Source organism: Accipiter gentilis, chromosome 7 (assembly GCF_929443795.1).
Source record: "Accipiter gentilis chromosome 7, bAccGen1.1, whole genome shotgun sequence".
NCBI lineage: Eukaryota > Metazoa > Chordata > Aves > Accipitriformes > Accipitridae > Astur > Astur gentilis.
The window spans coordinates 15,544,204-15,568,248 of record NC_064886.1 but is presented as its reverse complement, the minus strand read 5'-3'; the positions used below and the strand labels follow the sequence as shown (position 1 = coordinate 15,568,248).

General features: G+C 59.8%; 2 protein-coding genes across 3 annotated transcripts in view; one reads left to right on the top strand and one right to left on the bottom strand.

Moving 5' to 3' along the window:
- Positions 1-5,771, bottom strand: part of SVOP (SV2 related protein) — a 263,464-nt gene extending 257,693 nt beyond the window's left edge. The window contains exon 1 of the mRNA XM_049806515.1: positions 5,764-5,771. The gene's annotated coding sequence lies outside the window, so the exon portion shown is untranslated. The remainder of the gene's footprint in view (positions 1-5,763) is intronic.
- FAM222A (family with sequence similarity 222 member A) overlaps positions 4,503-24,045 on the top strand; it is a 32,046-nt gene continuing 12,503 nt past the window's right edge. Inside the window, exons 1-2 of one of the 2 annotated variants that reach the window (XM_049806518.1) lie at positions 4,503-4,595; positions 21,780-21,910. In XM_049806518.1, the coding sequence (XP_049662475.1) occupies positions 21,829-21,910 (82 nt within the window). In that variant the 5' untranslated portion in view covers positions 4,503-4,595; positions 21,780-21,828. Of the gene's footprint in view, positions 4,596-5,123; positions 5,788-21,779; positions 21,911-24,045 lie in introns of those variants that run through there. The other variant, XM_049806517.1, reaches the window with a different exon arrangement.

Sequence of the window (24,045 nt, the reverse complement as noted above, 5' to 3'; positions counted from 1 at the left end):
CATCATGTGCCAGTGACCCGGACGGGGATATTTTTAAGCAGGGAATAAAAATAGACTCTGGCTGACAGTGAGCACTTGCTCCCGGCATCGCTGTCAATGGGGCTGGGGGCTGTGCTGGGGGTGGGGGGCAGGGTGCACCCCAGCCCCTCACACCCCAGCGAGCCCACCATGAGCTCTGCACAGTTATCCCCCTGCCACGGACAGTTGGTCCCAGCTTGCTCTTAGGGTGGCCCTAGTGTCACTATCCGCACCCTGGGGATCATCTCCGTGCCCAGGCAACCCCCCCTGCCCCAAAACACCAGGTTGTGCTGGGCTGCTGATGCCCCCATAGAAAACGCTCTGCCTAATGTATGGCTGCCTGTGAGATAATGCAGGCTGCCGCTGGCCCCAGGACCTGACTGAAACAGAGATTTGTTTCAGCTGAATAACTTGCTGAATCTATAAATAAACTGGGGGCTGGGGGAAGCAACCACAGAGCACAGGATCTTCTGCCTTCCTGACCTCTGCAGCACCCAAGGCAGCTGGTCCCGAATATTGCCCAGCTCCACGCCTCCACCACCACCCATGGCAGTGTCACCCACGGCAGTGTCACCCACGGGGACAGCGAGGAGGATGCTCCTGCAACACTGCTCCTTGCCCAAACGGGAGCTTTTTGTGGCCAGACCGGCCGCCTGCCCTCCGTGCCCTCCGGCTCTGGCTCTCCCAGGCTGGCCCTGGCACTAGGGGCGCTTCTGGCCCCGGGGACCCTGGCAAGGGCCCTATGGGACCAGTTTCTCACCTCGGGCTTCCCAGTGGGCAACCTCCGCTTTCACACTGGTGAGATTTGGGATCCAGGAGTGAACCCATGCGCTGGTACAGGGCGAGGGGCAGCAGATCCTCCATGCCGCTGCAGCAGCTCGGAGAGACCCCCACTCCTGCCTTCCTTCCTCCTCCTCCTGCCGCTTCACGCCTGGCTGCCCGTGGCCGTCTCACTCCACTCCCTGCTCTCTCCATTTGCTTTCCCAACAGATGTTGGTGTCTCTCCTCTAATGAGCATTTTAACGCCGGAATCTCTCTCGCCCCCTTGACTGGGAAGCAAAAAGCTTGACATCTCCCATCAGCATCAAAGTCACTCGCCCAAACACCCCGCACCCCACCACGGCTGCCGGCGCCGCGCTTCCTCCGCACCCGCAGCCTGGTGTTGCCGGAGTCACCGTGGCACAGTGCCGGCACTGCCGCGAAGGTGCTTGCCGTGTTGATGTCCCCCACGTGCCCTGTCCTTGCCTGCACAGAGCTGCCTCTCCAGACCACCCATCCCAGCGGTGTCCCTTGGGGAGCCGCATTTGGAAACAGCTGGGAGCTGGGGAAAACCTCACGGGATCTGCGGTGGAATGGGGACCAGGGTTGTTAGCTGACAACCAGCCACGGGAAGCACCCATCTGCGTGCCGACACCTTTGTTAGCACCAATAAACCCTCAGCCCAGCGGGTGGGCATCCCCTCTGTCCCTCGCCGGGCTGGGCTGTGCCGGGCTGTGCCCTGGTGATACTAATTATGGGCAGGAGCTGGCGGGGGGGCGAAGGCACCATCTCCCCGCCGTGTCCTTCAGCATCTCTTTGTGTCCCCGTTGCCAACACAGGAGGGCTGCGAGCAGGGCAGGAGGCAGCGATCCCAAATATTGATGCCGGCCCCGATCAATGCTATCTCCTTTTTCCATGCCTATGAGCTCATTGATTTTTTTTTGTTGTTACCTCTCTGTTTATGTAATGTCTGAACTTTGCACAACTGAACCGTTTAATGTGCAGAAAAGAGCCCTGTTGCCATGAAAACGGACCTGCAAATGACAGCACGAATGCGGAGATATCCCTGTTTTATTGGGCCATACTGAATGTATTTTAACCTTGATAAGTCAATAACTTTTCGTACAAAAGAAACGAAAGCAGCTACGGCTTTCAGAGCCTTGAACGCATTTAAAGCGGAGAGTAATGGCCCGGTTTTAATCCCCTGGAAATCTTTCTCATTCTGAGGGCCAGTCATTTCTAGAGCAGACTGACATTTTGGTCAAAGAATTACAGCGTGCATTTGTCAGGATGAGAGATGAAAACGCTCAGCACTCCGGATTGCTAGCACCGGTCAAAAATAATGATATTAAATTAAAGGGACACCGTCATCTTAAAGATCAGTGGTTACAGTCCCACGTTTCTCCGCTTTGCAAGGGCAATGGTGAGCAGCCGGCATGGAAAACTTTGGGTGGGCTCCCCGGTGCCGCAAGGGAAGGACTTCCTCGCCGCCACCCTGGATCCAGCCGATGCATTATTTATTTGTGCTAAAGCAGATCGACTTTTAAAAATCTCTCTCCTCCAGCAGCAAAGGCTGCCCGCTTCCTTTTTGCAATTCAATCCCTCTGGATGTGGAAGCAGAGCCGGTCTCACTTTGCAGAGCTCATTCATTAGCAGATTAAGGCTCTCCTTGTGTTCCCAACATCGCTGGGTGAAATTTATGTTCCGGCAAAGTATTCACGGGTTCCCTGAATCACAAAAGTGTTTCTCCTCTGTAAAGTCTTAAAAAAAAAAAAAAAAAGATGTAAATGGGGAGGCCAGAACTGCTTAATAGTATCTTCTTGAAGGCAGTGCCAAAACACCCACCTTTTGAAATTTGCTATTTCAAGATGGATCTCTTCCCCAGCAAAAATGCCATCACCCTTTCAAGTCCTTGTGAGCGACTTCAGGTGGTTAAAACATTTTCTGAGAAGAATGAGGGCTTCTTTTTTTTGTGCCAAATAAAAAGCAATCTTTCTTCCTGACTTACTAATAGCTTTGATTAAATTATCTTTGAAAAATCTAAGTGCTGTTCACAAATCTATAATGGTTTTATTCTTATCGCTGGCCTATATTGCGACACAGAAAGCAGATAAATAAGCTGCAGAGAACGTACAAAGCTGCACAAGAACCTGCCAGATATATGAGCTAAAAATGTTTGAACTGAAACAAATGAATAGTATGAATAGCCCTGCTCAGAGAGGGAATTTATTCAATATAATGTATTTTCATAGGGAGGATAATATGTATTATAATTACACAGAGGAATCGCTCTCCTGAAAGCATATCTAGCTATTATTTTAATTTCTCAACCTTCAGCGTTTGCTGGATCAGAAGTTGTGACTGGAGCACCTTCACATGTTTGGAGATACTGAGTGTCCCGAAACGGCTCCTGGGGTGCAGCTCTCCTCCCGCACACCCAAGGTCGCGGACACCTGGGGAGCCGCCGGGGCCTCCCTGGACAAAGGAGATGGAAAGGCCCCGAGAAGAAGCCAAACCACCCCAAAACTCCTCAAAGCTCAGTGCAGCAAGGCAGGAGCCAGGGAGGGGGGAGACCTGGGGTGAGCCCCAGGGGCACACGCTGGGCTGCCTGGTGGGCGTTGGGCAGTAGTGAGCTGCGTAGGCTCCTCGGTGTCATTATGGGCAAGAGTGAACGGGCTGCTCCTCCAAGCCCCCTCTGTCCGCAGATGCTCACACTCTCACAGCCTGTGGCAGGGGTACGCTGGATTTGGGGAAGGAATAAAGGACTCCAGGAGCGGTGCTGATGAACTCCAGGAACGGTGGCTATAGCCATCGCCGTGCCGGTCACCAGCTCTCCGGAGAGCGCCAGCTGTCCGGTGGTGAACTCCAGCCAAGGTTTCGTCCCCTGTTTGCCGGAGCTGTGGCACCCCGGGGTGGGGCGGCGCGGAGGAGCCGTCCCCGTGCCCTCGAGGGCCGTCGGAGAAATCCGCGGCCCCGCCGAGCCCACCCCGCCGGGGGGGACCCCGCTCCGGCGTCGGGACTACAACTCCCATCGGGCCCCGCGGCGCCGAGCGCCGGGTACGGCGCGGCGGCGACGCGCGGTGCGCGCCGGGAAACGCAGTCCCTCGCCTTACGCCTGCCCGAGCCTCCTGCCGGCGTCCGGTTCGAATTTTCCCGCGAAAGGGGCGCGTGTTGCCGGGCCGGCCCCGCCCCCTCCCCGCAGGACGCGCGGCGGCGTCCCCTTGGTAACGCGCCGGGGGCGGGGCCGAGCCGCGTGCGGCCGCCGGGCCCCGCGCGGGGCGCTCAGTGTCGCCGCAGCCGCGCACCGGGCGGGAGGCAGCACCGAGGGGCCGCGCCCCGCCGCCGCCATGGAGCGCTGAGCCGCGGCCGCCCCCGGCCCGCCAGCCCCCCTTTACCCCCCCCCCCCATCCCATCCCCTCCCATCCCATCCCACCCCACCCCCCCGGCCGGCCGCCGCCGCTGCTGCGCCACGGGCCGGCGGGCACCGATCGCCGCCGCACAAAGGAACCGGAGGAGCCGCGGTGTGATGCCCCCGGGGATCCCCGCGCCGCCTGAGCCCGTCTGCGCCGGGTTCATTTTATTTTAATTTTTTTTTTTTTTTTTTTTTTTCCCCCCGGATATTTTTCTCTTCTTCCCGCCCCGGGGGGGGGGCAGAGCGCCGGGAGCCGCCGCACGCTGGCCGCGTACGGGGCGGGGCGGGCCGCCGGCGGGGCGCGGGGCCGGGCGGGCGCCGCCGCTGCTGCTGTGCGGCCCGGGGGGGGCGGCCCGGCGCGCCCCGCACCGCAGCGGCCGGAGCCGGCCCGAATCCAGCTCTGACGGTAACGGGGGGCCGGCGGCGGCGGGCACCGGGGAGGGGGTTACCGGCGCGGGGAGGGAGGGGGGGGGTGGTGCGGGGAGGGAGAAAGGGGACACACACACAACGGGGGGGGCTCCGGTTCCCGGGGCGCACCAGGAGGAGGCGGCGCCGCCGCCGCAGCGCGGTGCCCGGCGGTGCCCGGCTCGCCCCGGCCGCGCAGCCGCGGGGAAGGCACGGTGGGCGCGGAGCCGCCGCCGCCGCCGCCGCCGCTTGGGTAACCGGCTCGGCCGTCGCTACCGGAGAGGAACGGGAACAACTTTTTTTTATATTTTTTTATTTATTTATTTTTATGGCTTTTTGGGTCGCCTGACTCGTTAAGTGGAAATAAAATATCCACGGGTGCCTCCACGAGGAAAGCTGAGACACTTCCAGCGTGAGCCGTCCCTCAGCTGCTGCTGCTTTTTCTGCCGACCCCGGCTGCCCCTTTTCGCCTGGAAAAACACACACACACAAAAAAAAACCCAAAAAACCCCCCCAAAAAAGGTTTTTTCTCCTCCACCCGGAGCCGGCTGGGGAATGAAGGCAGCGGGGAAGCGCCCGACCCCGCAGGGACACCCGAGCGGGTGGTGGCAGAGCCAGGACACCCGCAATGGACCCAGCGCTGGTGTGGATACCGCCGGTCACAAAGGCGAGGAGAGGAAAAAGGAACCACCCTGCGATGGTTTTATTTCAGAGCCCATCTCCCTTGCTGCCTCCCGTGGTGTCAGGTAGCTCTGCTGGAGGAGAACCGTCTGCGGGCAAAACGCATCTCCCGAAACGAGCTCCGCTGCGGAGGGAGCATCCCTGTGGCATCTTCTGGACCGTCGGCCCTGGGAATACGATTCGCCGGGGACGAGGCGTCGTGCTCCCTGAGAGCTCATGGGCAGCACGGCTGAGCATCCGCCCAGGCTGCAACCGGCTCTGACCGGGGACGAGCGGGCTGTGCCGCTTCTCCAGCTCGGTCCCCGGCAGAAAATGAGGTGTTCCTGGTGCCGGCGGTGGTGGCTCAGCCCCAGCATCCAAATCCAGCTCCGGGGAGAGCCGTCAGATCATGGGAGTTTAATGGCTGGAGAGGCAGGGCCTGGACGCAGAGAGCCAGCAGCGGCAGCTCGGCACGGCTCGCTGCAGGGCACCGCTGCACCGGGTGAAACCGCGGCACGGCTCCGGCCCTGCAGGTTTATTTCTGAGGAGGGGCAGCGGCAAAGTTTTACAGCCACACTCGGTGTTTTCCGAGGGATGAATTTGCTTGGTATCGGGCAGCGGTGGTTTGTCTGGTTCTGGTTGTCGGGGCGCAGATGTCTCTGTAGGGAGTTTTTTTGATATGTGTGTGTGTGTGTGTATGTGTGTGTGTGTATATATATATGTGCATCCTCCTGCTAGGGACGCTGTCGTTCAGAGGCTGCAGGCAGCTTGCCTGGGTGGGCGATGTGCTTTCGTGGAGGGCAGAGGGCTAAGGGCGCATGGCTGCGGGGGCAGAGCCATGTGGCCCCTCTCTCAATAAGGAGTGTCCCGTGTCTCGATGAGGCTGATTTTGTGGGATTTGGCAGTTTTAGACATTCCCGTGCCCCTGCTGTGGGCTTTTAGTGTCTGGCGTGCCGGGAACGTGCCGCTGCTCGCTGGTCCGGGTGCTCGCGCACGCCCGTGCCGCTCGGCAGGATCCTGGCTGGCAAAGCCTTCGCACGTGGGCTCCGGTGCCAGGGGGTAAGGTGGGAAACATCCCTGGCAGAGAGTACCCGGCATCCCAGGCCCATGGGAGAGACTTTTCTTATTAAGAATCCTTAAAACTTTCAGGAGTGGATTTTCAGGTGCCAACAGCTGCTGGGGCGAGCCGCGGTGTGAGCCGTGTGCCGTTGGGTCAGGCTGCCTCGAAGCCGTAGCGGAAGGAGAGGGAAGCTCTCACTGCCGTGCCTTCCTCTGACCTTGTATGTAGAGCAGGGGAAGAGAAAGCCGTTCCCCGGCTGCAGGAGCCTGGCTTGTTTTCCTGGCTTTAGGAACAGTTTTCCTGCTGGCTGAGTGGGTCGGTACCGGTGGGGCATGTTCTCTGTGCTGGAGCTGCGCGGGCTGCGAGATGGGCCTCGTTTCGGCTGACCGGATCATTAAAAATTGAAACATCTGGGTGTGAATATTTATCCCCAGGCTGGAGCAGAGAAGCCCAGGGAGGGAGGAGGTGGGGTGGCTGCTCTGGGCTGTGCCCTAGAGGACAGAGCCCCTCCGGGGAGGCCAGGTCACCTCATTTTTTAAGCCCCTCTGGTTGTCTGGCTTGTTTAAGCCTGAAACACACATCCATCCCTGAGCAGGCAGCGGAGGAGCCTGTTCCCTCCTGGTGCTGTTTTTTAATTGCAGGTTGCTGCCTTGCTCGGGGAAGGACTCCAGCTCCCAGGGCCGAGGGTCTCCCGGGTCCCATGACCCCGCAGTGGTGGTCTGCACCGAGTAGGGTGCTCCGCACCCACCGCCATCCGTGCAGGATTAGTGCTGGGCGTTTGCACCCCTGCCGGGCGGCAGAGTTAATTTTTGCCCAAAGCAGGTTTCCTGCGCGGCCTGAACTTGCGCAGGGAAAATCTAGGGTGAAGCCGGGCAGCCCCGCTCCCCTCTCCGGCCTGATCCTGGCCCACCTGCGGCACAGGGAGCTACGGCCTCGTAAATATTCGGTGAGAGCCAGCCCACCCTGCCATCCTCCTGCTACCTGGGTACCGAGGGCAGGGATGCGGGTCCCACCCTTGAGCGTGATGGGTGCCGGGGCGACGGGCTTGGTGGTGGGAGCCTCGTGGCCCCACGGCTCCTTTTGGGGACAGAGCGGGTCGGGTCGTCTTTTCCTGGCGGGATGAGGTTCCTTTGCTGGTGGTGTCTGATGCTCGGACGGGGGTGAGGCCGTGCGCGGTGACCCCGCCAAGGGTGGCTGGTGCTGCCCGCAGGGATGCTGCAGCTGGCGGGGTGGGCCGGGGGGGGCTGCACCTGCCGGGACCCCGCTCCCAGCCCCGCCGGCATCTGTGCCGCCGCATGTCCGTCTGCAGCGGGTGCACGCATGCAAAAATAAGACATTTCTTCTTTCTCTTCTCCCTGCGCATTCCTCAAAAAGCTAATATTCATGAAAGGTAATTCAATCAAACCGCGATGCCTATCAGCTAATGCAGCAAAGCTGGCGCAGGGGTGAGAATGGGAGCCAGGAACACAAAAGCCCTGTTTTATTACCTCCTGCTTGCCTGAGAATTGCTTTTCTCCCTCGAGTGAGCCGGCTAAAGCTGGCTTTATTATGTTAACCTATTTGCGTGTCAAGAGCTATTGTGCCTCTCTTTATCTGTGTTTGTATTTGCTCGATGCAGGGAATAAAAGGACGAGGCGAAAATGGATGGCTGGTCAGTGCTTTGCACTCTGGGGGCACTGATTGGTTGCTAAGTGATTTGCATCCCCGGTAATCGCTTTTATCTCGGAAGGATGTCGTGTATAATTATAAGCCTACTGACATCTTTTGAAATCTGCCTAATGGGTGTTTTTAATTTACATGGGAAGCAGGGGCTATTTGTGTTGCTCTGATTACAGGTTGTGCGAGTATATGGTTTAAAATACAGATATTTCCATAGGCGTGGGGGACCGTGAGTGATGAGGCTGTGATTTTTGGCGAGTCCCTGCTCTCCCAGGGACAGGTGGAAGAGCAGAAGTCACCGTGCCTGAGTTTGGGGTTTAATCTCTTAGCCCACCGCGCAGCCTGGGCTGCTGCTGGACTGCGTGCTTGAACCGTGCATTGGCTGTTCCTATAGCCAGCCCATGAAATAAAACAAGAGGTGGGCGCCTGGCTGCTGCGAGCCGGACCCGACTGCGCTGGCTGTGGCTGTTTACCCCCAGGAGCTCCCCTCCAAAGCCTGGGACCAGGCGTGGGGGGGGCACATGCCACTGAGCCCCTGGTCCAGGCATCCGTGCAAGCGCGGGGACTGATGGTGCTGATCTGGGCGGCATGGGGAGCTGGCTGTGCCAGCTTGGGGGAGCCTGGGCTCTGCGGTTCCCCACGCAGCCCTCCATGCAGAGGGTGCTTCGCTGGGCTGAGGGGTAAATATTTAACCGGTGCCCAGTGCTCCGGCTGAGCTCTGCCAAGTCGCGGTTCTCAGGAGCTGTGCGATCCTGTGTCTTTATTAGAGCTGCAGCTGGTGCGTTTGCACGGCCGCAGCGGAGCTGCTGCGTTCGCTTACGGCAAATAAAGCTCCTGATCACCTGCGGTCCCGCTGCCAGCCACGGGCACCCGCACCCGGTGGGCTCCTGAGCGCGAGGTGCACCGGAGCCCGCTGAGGTGTTAATGGGGTTTGGAGCGTGCTCCTGGTGTTGGGGGCATCGGCAGTGCCGTGGGCACATCTCTCAGGCAGGCAGTGGGATGTGGGTGCTCCGAGACCGTCCCGGGGGTGGTTGGGCACGAAGGAGCCCTGGTACGCAAAGCAGTCTGGCAGGAGCATGGTGCCGTGGCAGCAGTGCGTTCGGCTTTCCTGCTTTCCACCTCCATGCTGGTAAATCATGGCAGTGCCTTAGGGGCTGCTGGGGAAGGGCAGAGGTCTGAGGTGGAGGTTGCAGTGAGACGAGGGGTGTTGGGGTCCCTCCTGGGACTGGGACATCTCTCAAACACGCAGGGGTCCTGGCATGAGGTTGGTGCTCGTGATGGGTGCGGGGCTGGGCTCCATCTGCAGCAGGTGCTGGGCTGGGTTGAGGGTGCAGGGCAGGTCCCAGGGGCAGGTTACCTGTATGGGCAGCTCAGGCCAGCTGCCTTCCTCCTCCTCTTTCAGGAAAGACAAAACTTGAGCTGCAAGCACACCCAAGCACGCGCCCCAGCTCCCTCTGGCCGCGTGCGAGGCGACCCCATCGATTTGCAGGGCTGCAGAGGTGGTTTCATGGCAAACGGCACCGTGGGCAGCGCTGCGCTGTGCCATGCCGGCTGGGATGCTGGGCCGGTGGGAAACGTGAGGCCCGGGAAAAGTCAATACGATGGGGGCAAGTACTGGACCCCGTGCCTCAGGGTGCTGCACCCTCCTGTGTGGGCAGCTCCATCCCGTCCACCTCGTCCCGGCTGGCGGGAGTGCGGGCGCCGCTATTTATGGCTGGCTGTAAACAAACTCCCAATGAAAGAAAGTTAATGACCTGAGACTGACGGGAGCCTGCTGGGAATTTTTATAGCCCCTGGGACTTCTTTCGCTAAAGAGAGAATACATCAGCGTTTTAACCCAAAACGGCAAGCCGTGCGGTGCAGGGGCTGGGGGACAGCCCCAATGTGGGGAGGCATTTTGCAGAGACTGGCCCTGGGTGAGGAGGGGGGTTTTGGTGGGGGGACCTAGCTCTCCACCCTGTCCCCATTGCCCTGCGTGGGACCAGGGTGAGCAGTCCCCTCCTCGCCCCGGCGAGGGGACGCACGTCCCAGAGTCGGGGGCTCTCCAAGGCTTTCGCCATCTGCCTCTTGTAGGTCATCTCTGCCATGCTCCAGGCTAGAGCGAGGGCTGGCTTAGCGTCCCTGGTAACCGCACACTAATAAAGCCTTAATACCCTGCAGTGGGGAGATTTTGCTGTCAGAGATAAATATTCTTATTGCTTTCGAATTCAGCCTTGGTAGCACAATAAGGGTGCTGGGGGGGATATGGGAACGGTGCAGTGTGGGGTGCTCTGCAGTCCCACTGGTGTTCCCTGCCCACTCCTGCCTGCCTGCCCGGCTGTCGTTTTTAATATTGCATCCTGGCTAATTGCAGGGTATGAATATTGGTGCTCTCGGGGGCCGGGATGGTGAGCATGGTGCAGGGTGCCCCGCTCACTCCGCTCACCGCCTGCTCCCTTCGCCACTGTCTCACACGCGCAGCCTCCGTCTGCACGCAACGCTTGATTTACCGAGAAGAGCTGGCAGTTAAACCTGACAAATTGAAGGCGGTTTTAAGTGGTTCAGGTTAATTAATAGTCAGGGAAGTATCAATTTTTTAAGGGATGCTCTTGGCTCGCAGGGAGAACTGGAGCTTGACTTTCTCTTTGGAAAGTAACACTGTCTGCGTGGGTCCCCCCAGGCGGGGGGATGGAGCTGGGCTTGGTGCTGAGCTCAGTGGCGTCGCTCTTTGGTGTCTGACCCACGGCCTTGTATTTCTGCTTAAATTTCTCACCCTGCGCTACTGGTGCTGAGGAAGGCACCGGGACAGGGAGGGATGGGGCCATCCCAGGTGGCTGCGGTGCCAAAGCCCTGCTGCTTGTCTCAGTGCTTGTTGGTCGTCCAGTTATCCCCTCTCATTTTGCGATGATGGGCTCTGTGCCGTGGCAGCAGCACCGTAGCGTACAGCCGTGCTGCTCTGGTAACCGGAGCACTTTGGCCATAGCCACCTGTAGTGGTGCAGCCGGGTGGCCGTGGCGTCCTTGCTCCCGTGGGGGACCCACAGGTGAGCACCAGCTTTAACGGGACCGTTGGGCTCCATCCTGGGCTGGGACTGGGAGCTGACATGGATGAACTGGAGCAGCATCCACTCCCCTCGGTTCATGCGCACGTGACCCAGACGCTCACATCTGCTCACATCTGCCAAGCTAGGGCCGTGGGAATGCCGGCCAGGGTTCAGATTTTTAAAAAATCATAATGAAAGAAGCTTGAACTTCCCTTTAAGAAGGAGAGGTAGAAAAGCAGCAGTGACCGGTCTCCGGGCACGTGCAGCACAGAAAGCCTCCGAGCTGCGTATGATAAAGACCCAATGGTACGGGGACCCGAGCGGCATCTGCAGTGGTCTCGGTGCACCAGTGCCATGGGGAGAGGCAGAGGTGGGCACCTCCGGGCTCTTGCTCGGGGCCATGTCCCAGGTTGGGTCCCAGAGCAGCACAAAGCCTTCGCGGGCCACGTGCTCCATCTTTCTCAGCGCAGACTGGGTTGTGGGTGGAAGTGGTGGTTTTTCAGCAGCCCTAATGCTTGGGAATGTGAGAGATTAAGGTTAGTGACCATTTTTTAACTCAATAAAGGGGAAGACAAGCTGGAGTCTGCAGTCCAGAGATATAATTAGTTCGCAGCAGTGGTGCTTTCTTGATTTAGCTTCAGAGAGCAGAACAAGACAAGGATGTTATACCCAATTAGCAATAACATACAGTCTGAGCCTCGCTAGGTGAGATAACAAGCCATTTTTATAGCTCTTCTTTACGGACTTTTTTTTTTTTTGGTAAGGGGGGGAAGGAGGAGAGGGACCGAGTCTTTATTTCTTTTCATCTGGGGACAATTATTAGTGAGCTCAGAAAGCCCAAAGCTGAGTCATACGTTGGCCAACACAGATGATCAAAAAAAAAAAAAAAAAAAAAAAGGAAAGCTGAAACAGCGTGGAGCTGGGCTGAGGCCGTCTGTCCGTCCGTCCTGGCGGGCTGCATGGTGGCCCTGGGGGAACCAGGGGGAGGCTGGGCGGGTGCCGGCCGTGTCCTGGCAAGGGCACGGGCAAGGGCCACCCACGCACCATGGATGTGTCCTATCTGCCGCTGCGAGGGTTTACGGCACGTGGACTGGCACCGCCGCTTGCTGCCCAGAGGGGCCCGGTGCGCATGGGGCGGCCGGCAGCCGTGTACCCCGGCGGGTGTGCCTGTCCCCCTGAGCTGTGTCCCCAGCGAGGTGACCCCCAGCCATGTCCTCTGCACAGCACCGGTCAGATGCCAGCTGCCTGCCGTCTGCCAGCGCCGTGTTCCCACTTTATATTGCGGATCGATGGCCATTGATTTTTCCTCCCATGTAAACCTGGATGGGTTGGGGCTGTGGAGGGTTTTCGTACACGTCTGGCTCTCGCTTTCCCGCAGCCACGGTCGGAGCATCCCATGCTGGTCTCCGCAGCCCACCCACCCTCTCCTGCGCCTCTGGGCAGTGGTGAAACTCGAGGACATCCAAAAAACCAGCCTTGTAAAAAGTCTAGAAAACTCAGGTTTCATTAATCAGCTTTTAGTAGTGGGCTCTGCTGTTTATGTGGGTTATTTGCCAGCTGCTCTCCCCTCTCCTCGCCTCCCGGGGCAGCACCCCCAGCCCCTCCTGCGGCACCCGGTGAGGACGTGATTCTGGGAGCTGGTGAGGCGCCCATGGGAGCAGGGTGGCCCAGTGCTTCCCTTCGGGCACGGCCAGTGTAGGACATCCCTGGGGAGACCTCTGCCCCAGAGGGGCTTCAGGGTGGGGGACATTCTCCCTCCTGATGTTCCGTGTCCCTCCCCACAGCCACCTCTCTCCCATGGGCAGAGCCGGGGCAGGAGCTGCTCTCCCCCCGGGAGGGCAGGGGGCTGCTGTCCCCTCCCCTGTCCTTTCCGTCCCCTTGCCAGAGAGTTTTACAGGATGACGGGCAGCGTCCCACCCCCGGGGGGGCTCTGGACACATGGGAACCCTGGAGTCCATCCCGCCGCACCCCCAGCCCACCCTGGGGAGCATCTCCCCTTGCACACGCAGAGCTGATGGGGACAGCCCGGCTCTCGTCCCCACCGGGAAAAGCTGCAGAGCCGCTCTCCGGACTATTAACGCCCCACAATGATCATCAGCTCTCGTCGTAATCATTAAGACTATTAGAAAGAAATGTTGGCTTGCAGCTAATGTCAGACTTTCCGTTCTGCTTTGCAAACGCACACAATTAATGCCAATCAGCCGGGGGAGGCAGCCAGCTCGCAATCACGGCTGCTCCGGCGCGGCTGTCAGCTCTTGCCATCCCAGCTTGTACATTTTCATACAATTGCTATAAACATCTGAGGGAAACTCTGCGTTCTTCGGCAGGCGCGGGTATTGTTCTCTGTTCCTTTTAATTACTCGGCATTCAGCAGCTCATCCGGCCTCCGATCGGTGGGGGAAAGCAGGGCTTTGTAAAACAAATATATAAATCTTGAGAGATGCCTTATTTTCCCCATTCGGTGGCTGCGTTAGGTTATCTGCAGCTAAATAGGAGAAGCCCGTTTAATTTTTCTTTGGCTTTCTCTTCTTTTCCACCCCCTCTGTGTTGCTTTCTACTTGCGGGGACAGGGGCTGGTCCCTCTTCCCCAGGGAACCCCAAAAGCAGGGCGAGCTCGGGAGAAGCGGGGGGAGAGCCGGAATTACTTGACCGGATGGTGGTATAATCCTTGTTACAAAGTACACATCAATTATAAGAATTCCTACAGTAATCTTAGAAATCTATCTTTTCTGCTGAACCAGCTCATTAAAGAGCACCATTCATTTCCATCTCTCCGGGTGAGAAGGGTTTAAATCTCCAGAGCTTTGTATTACAAAATAGACTTAGGGTGATGGACTCTTGTTAAATATTAAAGGAAAGAAGTTGATTTTTAAATTTTTTTTTTTTTTCCTTTTCCCCCCTCTTTTCCCCCAGACTGGTGGCACAGACGAATTGTAACGTAAGGCGGCGAGGGTGGGGGGGCTGGGAGGGCCCCCGCCGTGAATAGCTTCCCCATCTGTCGGGGCGACGCGGGGCTACGCTCAATGGGTGCCTTTGAGGACCCCACGCCTCCCCTCGCCCGGGCACCCCGGCCAGCGCTGGCGGAGGAGGGAGGGAGGTTTCCCTGGGCCGTCCTGGCAAGCCCCTGAGCCTGCGCCGGACCCAGCCGCCGGCACAGGCAGAGCTTTTGTCCGCCGGCGGGGCAGCGGCCGGCCGCGGGACGAAGGACGGGCACAGAGCCCCTTTGTGTGCAGCTGCACCCTGAGGCGAGCAGGGGCAGCGGCGATGGGGAGCAGGGTGCGGGGCTGGGGAGCGGGACCTGGGGATGGAAAGCGGCGGCCGGCCGGGGTCGAGGGCGTCGCGGGGCGATGTGTGCGCTGCCGCGGAGGCTCTGTGCAAACACGTTAATTTGTTTTCTTTCTTGCCTCGCCTTTCAGGGTAATTGGTTGCATTTGAAGCCTTTGTGAAAGCCTTTGATTATAGTAATTTCAGCAGCGCGATCTACCCTGGATTCCTTCGTCGGATTCTTTCACAGCTCAGGCGCTCGGGGCTGTAATTACCGAGCGGCGTGCGCCTGGCTGCCGCGCATGGTGCAGCCGGACGGGCAGCTGGCCGGCCCGGGCACCGCGGTGCTGCCGCAATAACCGCGGGAGCCCCAGGCCCCCTGTCACTGCGGGGGCGGCGAGCCCTCAGGATGGGGCAGGAGGAGCCGTGCTGGCGAGCTTTGGTCTCTGCGGTGTCGAGTTTGTTGGGTCTTGGCTGGGGACGTGGGTGCTGCACACACCCAGGGGTTGGACACCCGTGCTGGGCTGGGCTCCCGGCTCCTGGGGGTCCAGGGTGCTTTCAGTTGCTCTGGAGGTCTCCCTGGAACCGCTTGGCTTTTCTGCTGGTTTGATCCCGCGTGTCTGCTGGGGCTGGGACCAAATGCCCGTGAACATGCGGCTCTCGCTGCCGGGGACGATGGGCAGCTCGGTGGGCTCGGCCCCTCTCCCTCCTCCCCCCATCCACGTGTGGGACGGAGGCATGGCATGACCGTGTCGGATGAGCGAGGTTTCTCTTCGAGGGGCTGGGCAAAAGTCTACCTGTAGGCAGATCCTGCCCGCACGCTGCGCCCCGGCCCTGCCGGGACCCCGGTGCACGCAGCCAGGGTCGGGCTCTGCCAAAAACACCGAAGGCACCCGAGCGGGGCCCTGACCTTTGCTAACAGGGCCACTCCCCCCCTCCCCGCTCCTGGCATTCCGTTCCCAGTCCCACGTAATGACCTTCTCTGCAGTGGCGTGCCAGCATCTGCCACTTCCAATTACCCACGCCTGCTCAGCGCCACAGCCTCTCCTCGCCCAGCGGCGGCACGGGGATTTCTTCCTCCCCGGCAGGATGGCAGCGGGTCAGGGGGACGTTACACCGGGGTCCCCCAACCTCCCGGTGCGGGGACCCTCAAGGACCCACTGGTGCTGCCCAGGGCTCCGGCTGCCCTGCCCCAGGGCACTGGAGACGCTTGGGTTTCTAGAATCATTATTAACCTGTTTGAGAGCCGTTCCCGCTCACAGCTAAAATAGATCTTTAATCTCTGCCCAAAATAGCTCATTTGATGAGAGGCCTCCTTAAAGCTGACACATAAATTTAACCAGGCCGCCCGAGCCCTGCGTGAGGATGTCTGCAAATGCTCAACAGCACTCAAATTGTTTTTTTTTAATTCCATCATTATGGACACATCTGATACCTTATTTCTTCCATCGGGTCATTTGTACTGGTCGAGAGGCAATTTGCTCCGGGCTGTAGCAGCCGTGCCCCCATCCCAGCCTCCCCGGCCCCACTGGCGAGCAAAAGGATATTTTGGGGTATTTTTTGATGTTGATTTTCTTGAACAGTTTGAGGGGTTTCTCTTTGGAGCCACTGGGGGAGCAGAAACCTCGGCTCTGGGTGGGATGGGAGAGACATTTCCTCGTTGCTGCCTTAAGATACCAGCAGCGAGGGGAGGCTCTGTCTGGGTTCCAGCGTGGGCTCGCAGCCCTCGCTGCCTGCACCGGTGCCGCTCGATCGCTGGCAGCGTGCCGTCACTGGTGAACTCCATGCCATTCCGGTGTCACAGCAGCCCTGAAAAGGCACCGCCCCACTGGCAGTGGGGCAGCGAAATGTTTCCTCCATAAGTAAAGGCAGGCGCTGGGGGAGTGGGAAATGGGGATGCTCACTGTGTCGGAGCGGCAGTTGCCCCCCAGGTTGGGGCTGAGATAGGGGTGCGGGCAGTGCCTGGCCCTCCCTGTCCCCGCATGCCTCATGATGTCCCCAGCACTGGAGGGGACCGTCCCATCCCCATGCAGGGTGCACTCGGGAGAGACTTGTGCACCCACATCTCCATTGGGATATGCACCCTCTCCTCTGTCGGGTTTTCCCTGCAGGCTCCGTCTCCCAGGGTGGGGGATGATGGAGAAGTTGGGAGGCGACGGACCCCCCCCCCCCCCCCGAGCGCGCAGCTGAGCAAGGTCCAGCCGCCAGGGTCGGACCCTCAAGCCGAGGGTGCAGTTTTGCTCAGCGCCAGCCGGGTCCTGGGCTCGCCCCGGGCACCTTCCCCGAGTCTCTGCAGGGCCCAGGCTGGGAGAAGCTGCTCAGCCAGTGCGGGTCGCTTCTCCAGCAGTCCCCGCTCCCCCACCACCCCAGCGAGATCCCGAGCGGCAAAATAATCACTTCCAGCATCATTATCCATCGCAAACCCCAGCTTCCAATTTTAATCAGAGGAGCTGGTGTTGCTTTAAGATCTGCGGGTTTTAAAGATCACAAGAGGGGTTAGAGAAAATTACCCTTGACTCTTACATGCTAATGTAATCTCTAACCAGATCTGCAGCACTGCAGCTAAAATTGCTTTTTAGATTAACATTTAATTATTAACAGGGCCCCCTGAAAGGCCTGGGGCTGGAGTGCGCGGAGGGGAGCGGATTAGCCGGGTGGGATGGAGTGGCGGCCGGGCGAGGGGAAGGTCGTGGCGCGGCCGGCGGCACTGCGCCGTGCTTTATTGCAGCCCTCGGCACGGCGGCGTCAAACTTTCTGCTTTATTTTATCTGGTGCTCCCCATGATTTACGGCGGGGTGACCTTTCCTGCGCTCGCCCGTTGCAGGACTGAGCTGCGGCGTCGCTCGCCGAGCACCATGTCGCCTCCACCGCCTTGGCCAGGGGACCATAAATCTGCTGCTGGATGGGAGATGGGCACAAGCTGGCATGGCAGCTGCCTGCACCGCCGTGGTGCCAGGTGGCAGCACCAGCCGAAATCCTGCTCACTCCCCTGTGAGCGTGGAGGGGAAGCCTTCTTCCCCTGGCACCTCCTCATCCTCACAGGAGGGATGCCATCTGACGGGAAAACACTCTCTGGGGGGCATGGTGTCAGCAGCTATGCCAGGGCTGCTTCGGGGGTAGCACCAATGTTGCCGGGGCCGCAGGGAACGGGAGCTCCCCAGTGGGACGGTGGGTTTCTCCTTCATCCCACCATGGACAGACGAGGGCCGCGGGCGTCCCTGGTCATGGCAGGTAGCCCCAATACCACGGCAGGTGGATTTGTTGTACTCGGCACGCCGGGGACCAGCGAGGGCTTTTGCTTAATTTATCAGTGCTGCCGGCTTGCGAGGGTTGCTGCCAGCCTTGGCCTCGCTCCCGCGCTGTCCGTCTGTCTGGCGCTGTCAGAAGCCTCTTGCGCCTCTCTTAGCTGGGGTGACCCGGTTACCTCCTGTCCTTGTGCCGAACCCAGCGCTGTCTTTTAATAGCCGGGGGGGGGGACACACGGTGGCATGACTCGAACAGCTTTGCAGCATCCCTCTTCCTGCCCCGCTTCCTCTCCCAACCCCGAAAACGCCCTTTTTATGGGCTTGCACCCCAGGCCGCCCTGATAGCACCCAGGGAAGGATGCACACACGATGCACCGGAGCCCGGATGGTGACGGAGACCTTGGCCCTTGCTTTTCCCAGTGAGAGAGCGGCTCCTGCCCAACCTGCTGCCCGGGGCTGCCCCTGCCCTCCCCTCCCGTCTCGTGCTGCCAGGCCAGCAGCACGGACCCAGTTCAGGCTGAGACTTTTAAAGTTCCCTTTCCCCCCCTGCCACCGCTCCCCCCGTCACATTTTCTTTTATCTAAATCCTCGCCTGCGAAAGCCTCTATCGACAGCTGCGCTGGCCTTATCTCGCCGGAGGGACCTTCACGGGGCTCTCGGAGGAGATAAGCCCGACTTATCAGCCGCTGATGTCAGAGGAGGTGCCAAACCCTCCCGTCACGGGGGTTTTAGACATAGAGGGTGTTGGGTTTTTTTTATTAAAGTCACAAAGACCTTGGGCTTATAAATAGTGCGATGTAGAGATAGGGCTTCAAAATTAGCTGGCCTGGGGTGCGGAGCGGGAAGGAGTGAGTTGGAGAGGGGCTGGGGAAGGATGGAGGGGGATGATGCCAGGGCTGGGGAGCGGTGCCGTGGGATGCAGGGTTGGGGCTCCTGGGGGACCCTGCTCCGGGTGTCCACAAGGGACCGTACTTTGGATGTCCCCAAGGGACCCTGATCCTGGCATTTCCGAGGGACCCCGCTCCTGGCATCCCTGAGAGCGGGACGCTCTCGCCACGTGCCACTGTGCCGGCTGTGCCGCTGGCAGCATGGCGGCGGGGCCGTTGGTGCAGGCTGGGCAGAGGCCGTGCAGACTCGGGGTGGTTTGGCAAAACTGCTGAGTGTTGTCTTTCCTGCCATGAAAGAGCCAGAGCAGCTTGAACTAAATCGGATCCTGCTGATTGGAATTAGTTCAAATGCAGATGGAGCTAACTAAGCCGGCGCTAAGCGTTCGGACAGCCCAGCGCCCAATTCCCATCAGCTGATTCAGGGGCTTTTCTGAGCGGCATTAACGAAATGCCACCGCGGCACAGATGCCCATTGTGCCGGGCCGCCCACCCTCTCGCCTACGGGCACTTTAGGGGGTTGGGGGGTGCCCGGCAGGGTGCTGGGACGGAGGGACGGTGTCACGGCGCGTGCGGCACTGGGGCCCTCGTGGTTATGAAGCGTGCCCGTGAAGGTGGGGAGAAGCGCAGTGTAGCTGTCGGAAAAATCATCTCCACTACGTGACACTGGGAGATGGCAAAACTGGGGTCTGAATGGTGGCTTTATTTAGTTTGGCATGTGGCTGCCGTGGCTCTCCCGGCTGATGCCGATGATGCTCCTGCTGTGCACGGCTGAGGTCAGGACGTCTCTGGGAGGATGCTGGGCTGTGCGGGGGTGCGTGGCGGGGCCCGGAGAGCAGTGGTGGGGAAGAGCACCCGTGCCATCATGGGGGTGGCCCCAGGAGACCTGCACTGTGGGGTCCCCAGAGCCAAGGACACCCACAGCCAGCATACCCCCCCCCCCTTCCCTGGGGGCTTCCAGAGGGACTGGAGCTGCATCCTCGCCCTCGCTCCTCTTGGCACCAGGGTTTGGTACCCCACCAGCGGCCTCATCCTGCCCCGTGGCAGCAGGTTGGCCTCTCCGCTCGCCCTGTGCCACCTCCTCCCCGGGTGCTCTCTCCTTGCTCTCGGCCCCCTCCTCCCCGGGGACCAGCAGGGACCCGACGCGCATCTGGCAGCGGCACCGAGCCGCCCGCGAAGCCCGTGTCTGGGGCACGGGGACTGGGACACGGGGCAGCGTCCCGGTGAGGAGCCGGACTCGCTGCAGGGGAGGAGGTGACGTCCGCCCGCTAATCGGCCAGATGGTGAGACCCGGCGGGACGCCGGCCCCGAGGTCACCGCGTAGGTGAGGCTCAGGTACGGCGGGAGCCAGTACCGGGTGCAGCCATCCCCCGCGTGGCCGTGGGTGCCCCGACCCGGGTCCACCCTGCGGGGATGGGGTCAGCGCAGCGGCTCTCCGGCACGGGTGCAGCCGCCGCCGAAGCCGGGCGGTGGGTGTGCGCCGGCGCGTGCCGGGGGAGCCGAGGCGCGCTGGGAGCGGGGCTGCGTAATGAACCCCGAGTCCCGGCGGGGAGAGGCGAGCTCCCTGGCAGTCAAGTGCGCTCAGCCTCTGAATAAGAAGCACTTCATTCTCTTTTCAAACTGTATAATTTCTGCCTGATTGTAATGGCATATTTTAAAATTACCAGAAATCGAAGCCAGAAAATGGATACGGCTGCTTTTACTGCGAGCTGCGTTAACAAAGGATATGTAATGCATGAAATAAAAACACCTCCCTGCCCCCCTCCTTTTTTTTTTAAGACAGTAATAGGAGAAAATTGGTTTTGAAACTGAATAAAAGTCCCTTTCAGAGGAAATCATTTCTTTCAGGGTACCTTTGCTGAAAGTAAAATAGTGAATAATGAAAGGTGGTTACATGATTGTCTTTCATTTAGAGAGCGCGAGGACAGATGGAATCTGGGAGAAATGCACGATTGGAATAATTGCATGGTAACAAGGCGCTTGTTGTGAAATTAGTATCTTAAGAAAGTAGTGAAAAAGGCTTTTACTCATGAATACTTCATTATTAGGAGAAAACAGCACAATTTGGGTTCTCCAGACACCTGCTTGGTATTAGATGACTTCCTCCTCCCCTCCTGCTCCTCACACCTTTTGCTAATGAGTCTCTCCCTTGCCCCCAGTTTGCAGCAGGGGGGACGGGGTGAGACCCCCAGCCCCCTCGGGCAGAGCCCGGCCACGGCACTGACACCCCACATGGGTCCCACCGCCACTGCCAGCCATCCAGCCTGGGGACGAGCCCAAAGCCTGGGACCCCCCTGCCCAGTGGAGGGGGGCACGGGGCAGGAGCGAGCGGCAAGCGCGCGGGTACCGACGTCTGTGTGCCTGCAGTGGCTGCAAAAGCGCGTTTTGAAGGGTGACATTTAAACCAGCGGAGCAAGGAGAGCCCCGGTCACAGCTCGGGGAGCGTCCGTCCGTGCTTTGCTGCCCGGCGGGTGATGGTCACAGGCTCTGCCAGCGTGTGCCTGAGGCCACTGCAAGGCTCCCCTGCGTGCTGGCCCCGGCACCACGCACCAACGCCGGGGCGTGCAGGAAACATCCCGTCTGCTGGATGGCTGCAGGAGGAGATGGTTCCCCGGCGATGAAGCGATGTACCCAGCCGTGCCACCCAGCCGTCAGTAAATGTTCAGCCGGGAGAGCAGTGGCTCAGAAGCTGCGACGCTGGAGGATGGGCACCGCTGCCTGCTTTTCTGCTGCTCCTGCCCACGTCTCCCTGCCCTTTCCGAGCTGGAATATCACTCCCCACGCCAGCCGGAGCAGTGGGAGGGTGTCAGCAGCAACTGGTTATAATTCATGCCCTCCGCGGCGGCTCGTGAAGGATGTACAATTAGCAGAGCGGTGGCGGCGATGACTTTGGCCTGACCCCTCCAGCTTTTGTCGAGCAGATTTTGATGCCAGCTGGGAGCTGGCGACAGATCCCAGGACCCCGAGCAGGATTTTAACGCTGTCTTTCCCCAGCCTTGGCCAGAGCCGGCAGGGTTGCTCTCTGCCGGGAGGCGCCGGCTGGCACGCCGGCAGAGCTGTCTGGCGCTGCCAGGAGTGCGGTGCTGGAGGGATGCCCTGGCTCTGCCCCGTTCCTGGCGGCAAGGGCGGAAAGCTTTGCAAGAAGCGCAAATCATCCACTGAGACCTTCAGATTTACTTTATATACATTCATACTTATTTAAGGCTTTCCCAGTTATTTATGTATCTCCAAAGGAGCAAAGGGCTCTGAGCAGCGTGCATGCCCGTGGTCAGTGCGGGGAGCTCCTGCCTCCAGCTCCTCCGCCCGGCAAGCAGCTGGGTGGGCAGGAGGATGGCGGGCAGCGGGGCGGGCAGGTCCCCTCGCCTCACCGGCATGTCTCTTCTCTCGGCAGGGCGCTGGCCGGCGGCGGGGGCGGCGCTGCCCGCCGGCAGACCCGGACCATGCTGGCCTGCCTGCAGAGGACCCAGAACCCCCCAGCCCAGCACCTCGCCTGCCCCAACAAGGCGCTGGAGCCGCGCAAGTGTAAGTGCCCGGGGAGGGGGGGGGAGGTTCGCGCCCGCTTTGATGCTGCTTCCCTTATTGAAAAAGACATTTATTTAACCGATAATTAAAAAGAGCAGGAGAAGCGGGGAGGAGGGAGGGAGGAAGGAGACAAGATAAGCAAATTAAATTGGGTTGCTCTGGTTGATAAGTCGAACTTCAGAAAATGTTGCAGAGCTGTCTGGGAGGCGCGGCGGCAGCAGAGGATGCTGCCGTCATCTGCTCCGTGGCCCCCCAAACCTCCCCGGCCCTTCCCCCCCTAATTACTTTCCCCGTTTTGCTGCAGCTCGCCTTCCCCAGGAGCTGGCCTTTCAGATAAGCTGTAAACTAGTTACATTAAAATGGGATCCAAAAGGTCACTCCAGTAAAGCACCTGTCTCTCCCAGCCTTTGTCTCTCAATCCAAACCGTGATTAAATGTATATTTAATGAGCCTGCTTTAGGCAGGCGTGTTTGACCTCCCCGGCTGGGAAAGACGCATTAAGATTCTCAAGTGATGAATGTGTGTTTTAAAGAGGGGAGTGGATATTTTTCTGCTGGTCTCAGTTGGATTTTTAAACATTGCCGGCTGAAGACAAATCAGCTGCTAAAGCTCTGCTTGTTAGTCTGCGACAGCCCCCGGGCATTTGTTTAATGATCTGTATTTTCCCCGAGACGTTTTTTCCCCTCTACCTGGGTACCCCGACACAGCCGCGTGAGCCGGGCGCAGGGTTTGGGTGATGCTCGGCCACCCTGGGGTCCCCCAGCATCGCTCCGGCAGGGCATGGGTCACACTGGCAGCCAGGAGGGTTATTTGTTTGGGTGAAGCTCCCCAAGCTCCGGCGCAGCATCGCTGCAGGGAGCGATGCACCCAGGCTGGAGGCAGGGTGATGGGCACCCACACGTCCCAGCGTTGCAGGTGGGGAAGCACTTGCGTGTGCATCCAGCGGTCGCAGGGGCAGTCAGGATCGATGCTCCCCGAGCTGTTTGCCCCTGAGTACCCATTGGGGTGTCAGCTTTTGGGGGTCTCGGTGAGTCTGCAAAGCAGGTGGGTGCGTGCGTGGTCCCCTCACGTGCTTGCGCTGCATCAGAGCTCGCGGTGCCGCTGCGGTCTCCTTCTTAGCGTCTGGAAGGAAAACGGATGTTGCTCTTGTAAAATTATTCCTAATCCGTCACGCCTGAGCAGCACACGGCAGCGCAGGGCTGGCACGAGGGTCCGGCTCCCAGCACGCCTCGTTGCCGCCGGCTAATTAGCTCAGCTGTGCCCACACGGTCTGAGACCTGTGGGCAGGCTAAGCCTGGCAGGGTTTTCTGGAGACCAACGGTGTTTGGCACTGGGCATCTCTGTGTTGAGCCCAGCGTGGTGTCTTCTGAGGTCAGGATATGCCCGCCCATCCCCGCTGCATTCCCCGGTTGCAGCTCAGAGCCGGGGACCATCTTGGCTCATAGGGATGCTGAGGAACAGCACCCTGGGGACGGGGCCCAGGAGCACCCTCCTGCCGGGAGGGGGGTGCTGGTGCTCCCCAGCGTTTCCCACCCTGCCATAGACGATGCTAAAATGAGGTTTGGGGAGCAGGAGCCCGTACGTGGTGTCACCACGTGGCAAGGCACCCGTCGGTGGGGAGAGCTGCTCTTGGGTGCAACCACCCACGTCCTCGGAGGGTCCCAGCCCCAGGGTGCAGGGGGGTCCTGACCCATGCCGGTGGGTTGCAGAGGTCTGACGCCAAGCCGGACCCAGGCAGGTGCAGGGGACTAGGGTACTGGGGTTTTTGGCTGATCGTGCCCCATCCCTCAGGGCAGGACCACGCTTGCCCGAGTTCTCTGATGTTTGTCCCCCAACCGGGGCGCATGCCCTGGGGCGGGCAGTGCATGGCGGCGCTGGCTGAGCTCCCCAGCCGGACCCCTGTGCCACGCTCACCGCCGGCTGCCGCCAGCCAGGTCACCTTAATCAAAGTTTAGCTGCCCGTTTGTTTCCGCTCATTATGGGCAAGTCCAGTGCATCTCGCTCCTCTCTACCTCCTGCTAGTGCAAATTAAATTGCAGGTGACATCCAGGGCCACGCATCTGGTTTGGAATACGATTTTCTCTTCTTTATTTATGGCACCTGCGGTAAGCGCGGCGCAGAGGGGCCGGTGAGCC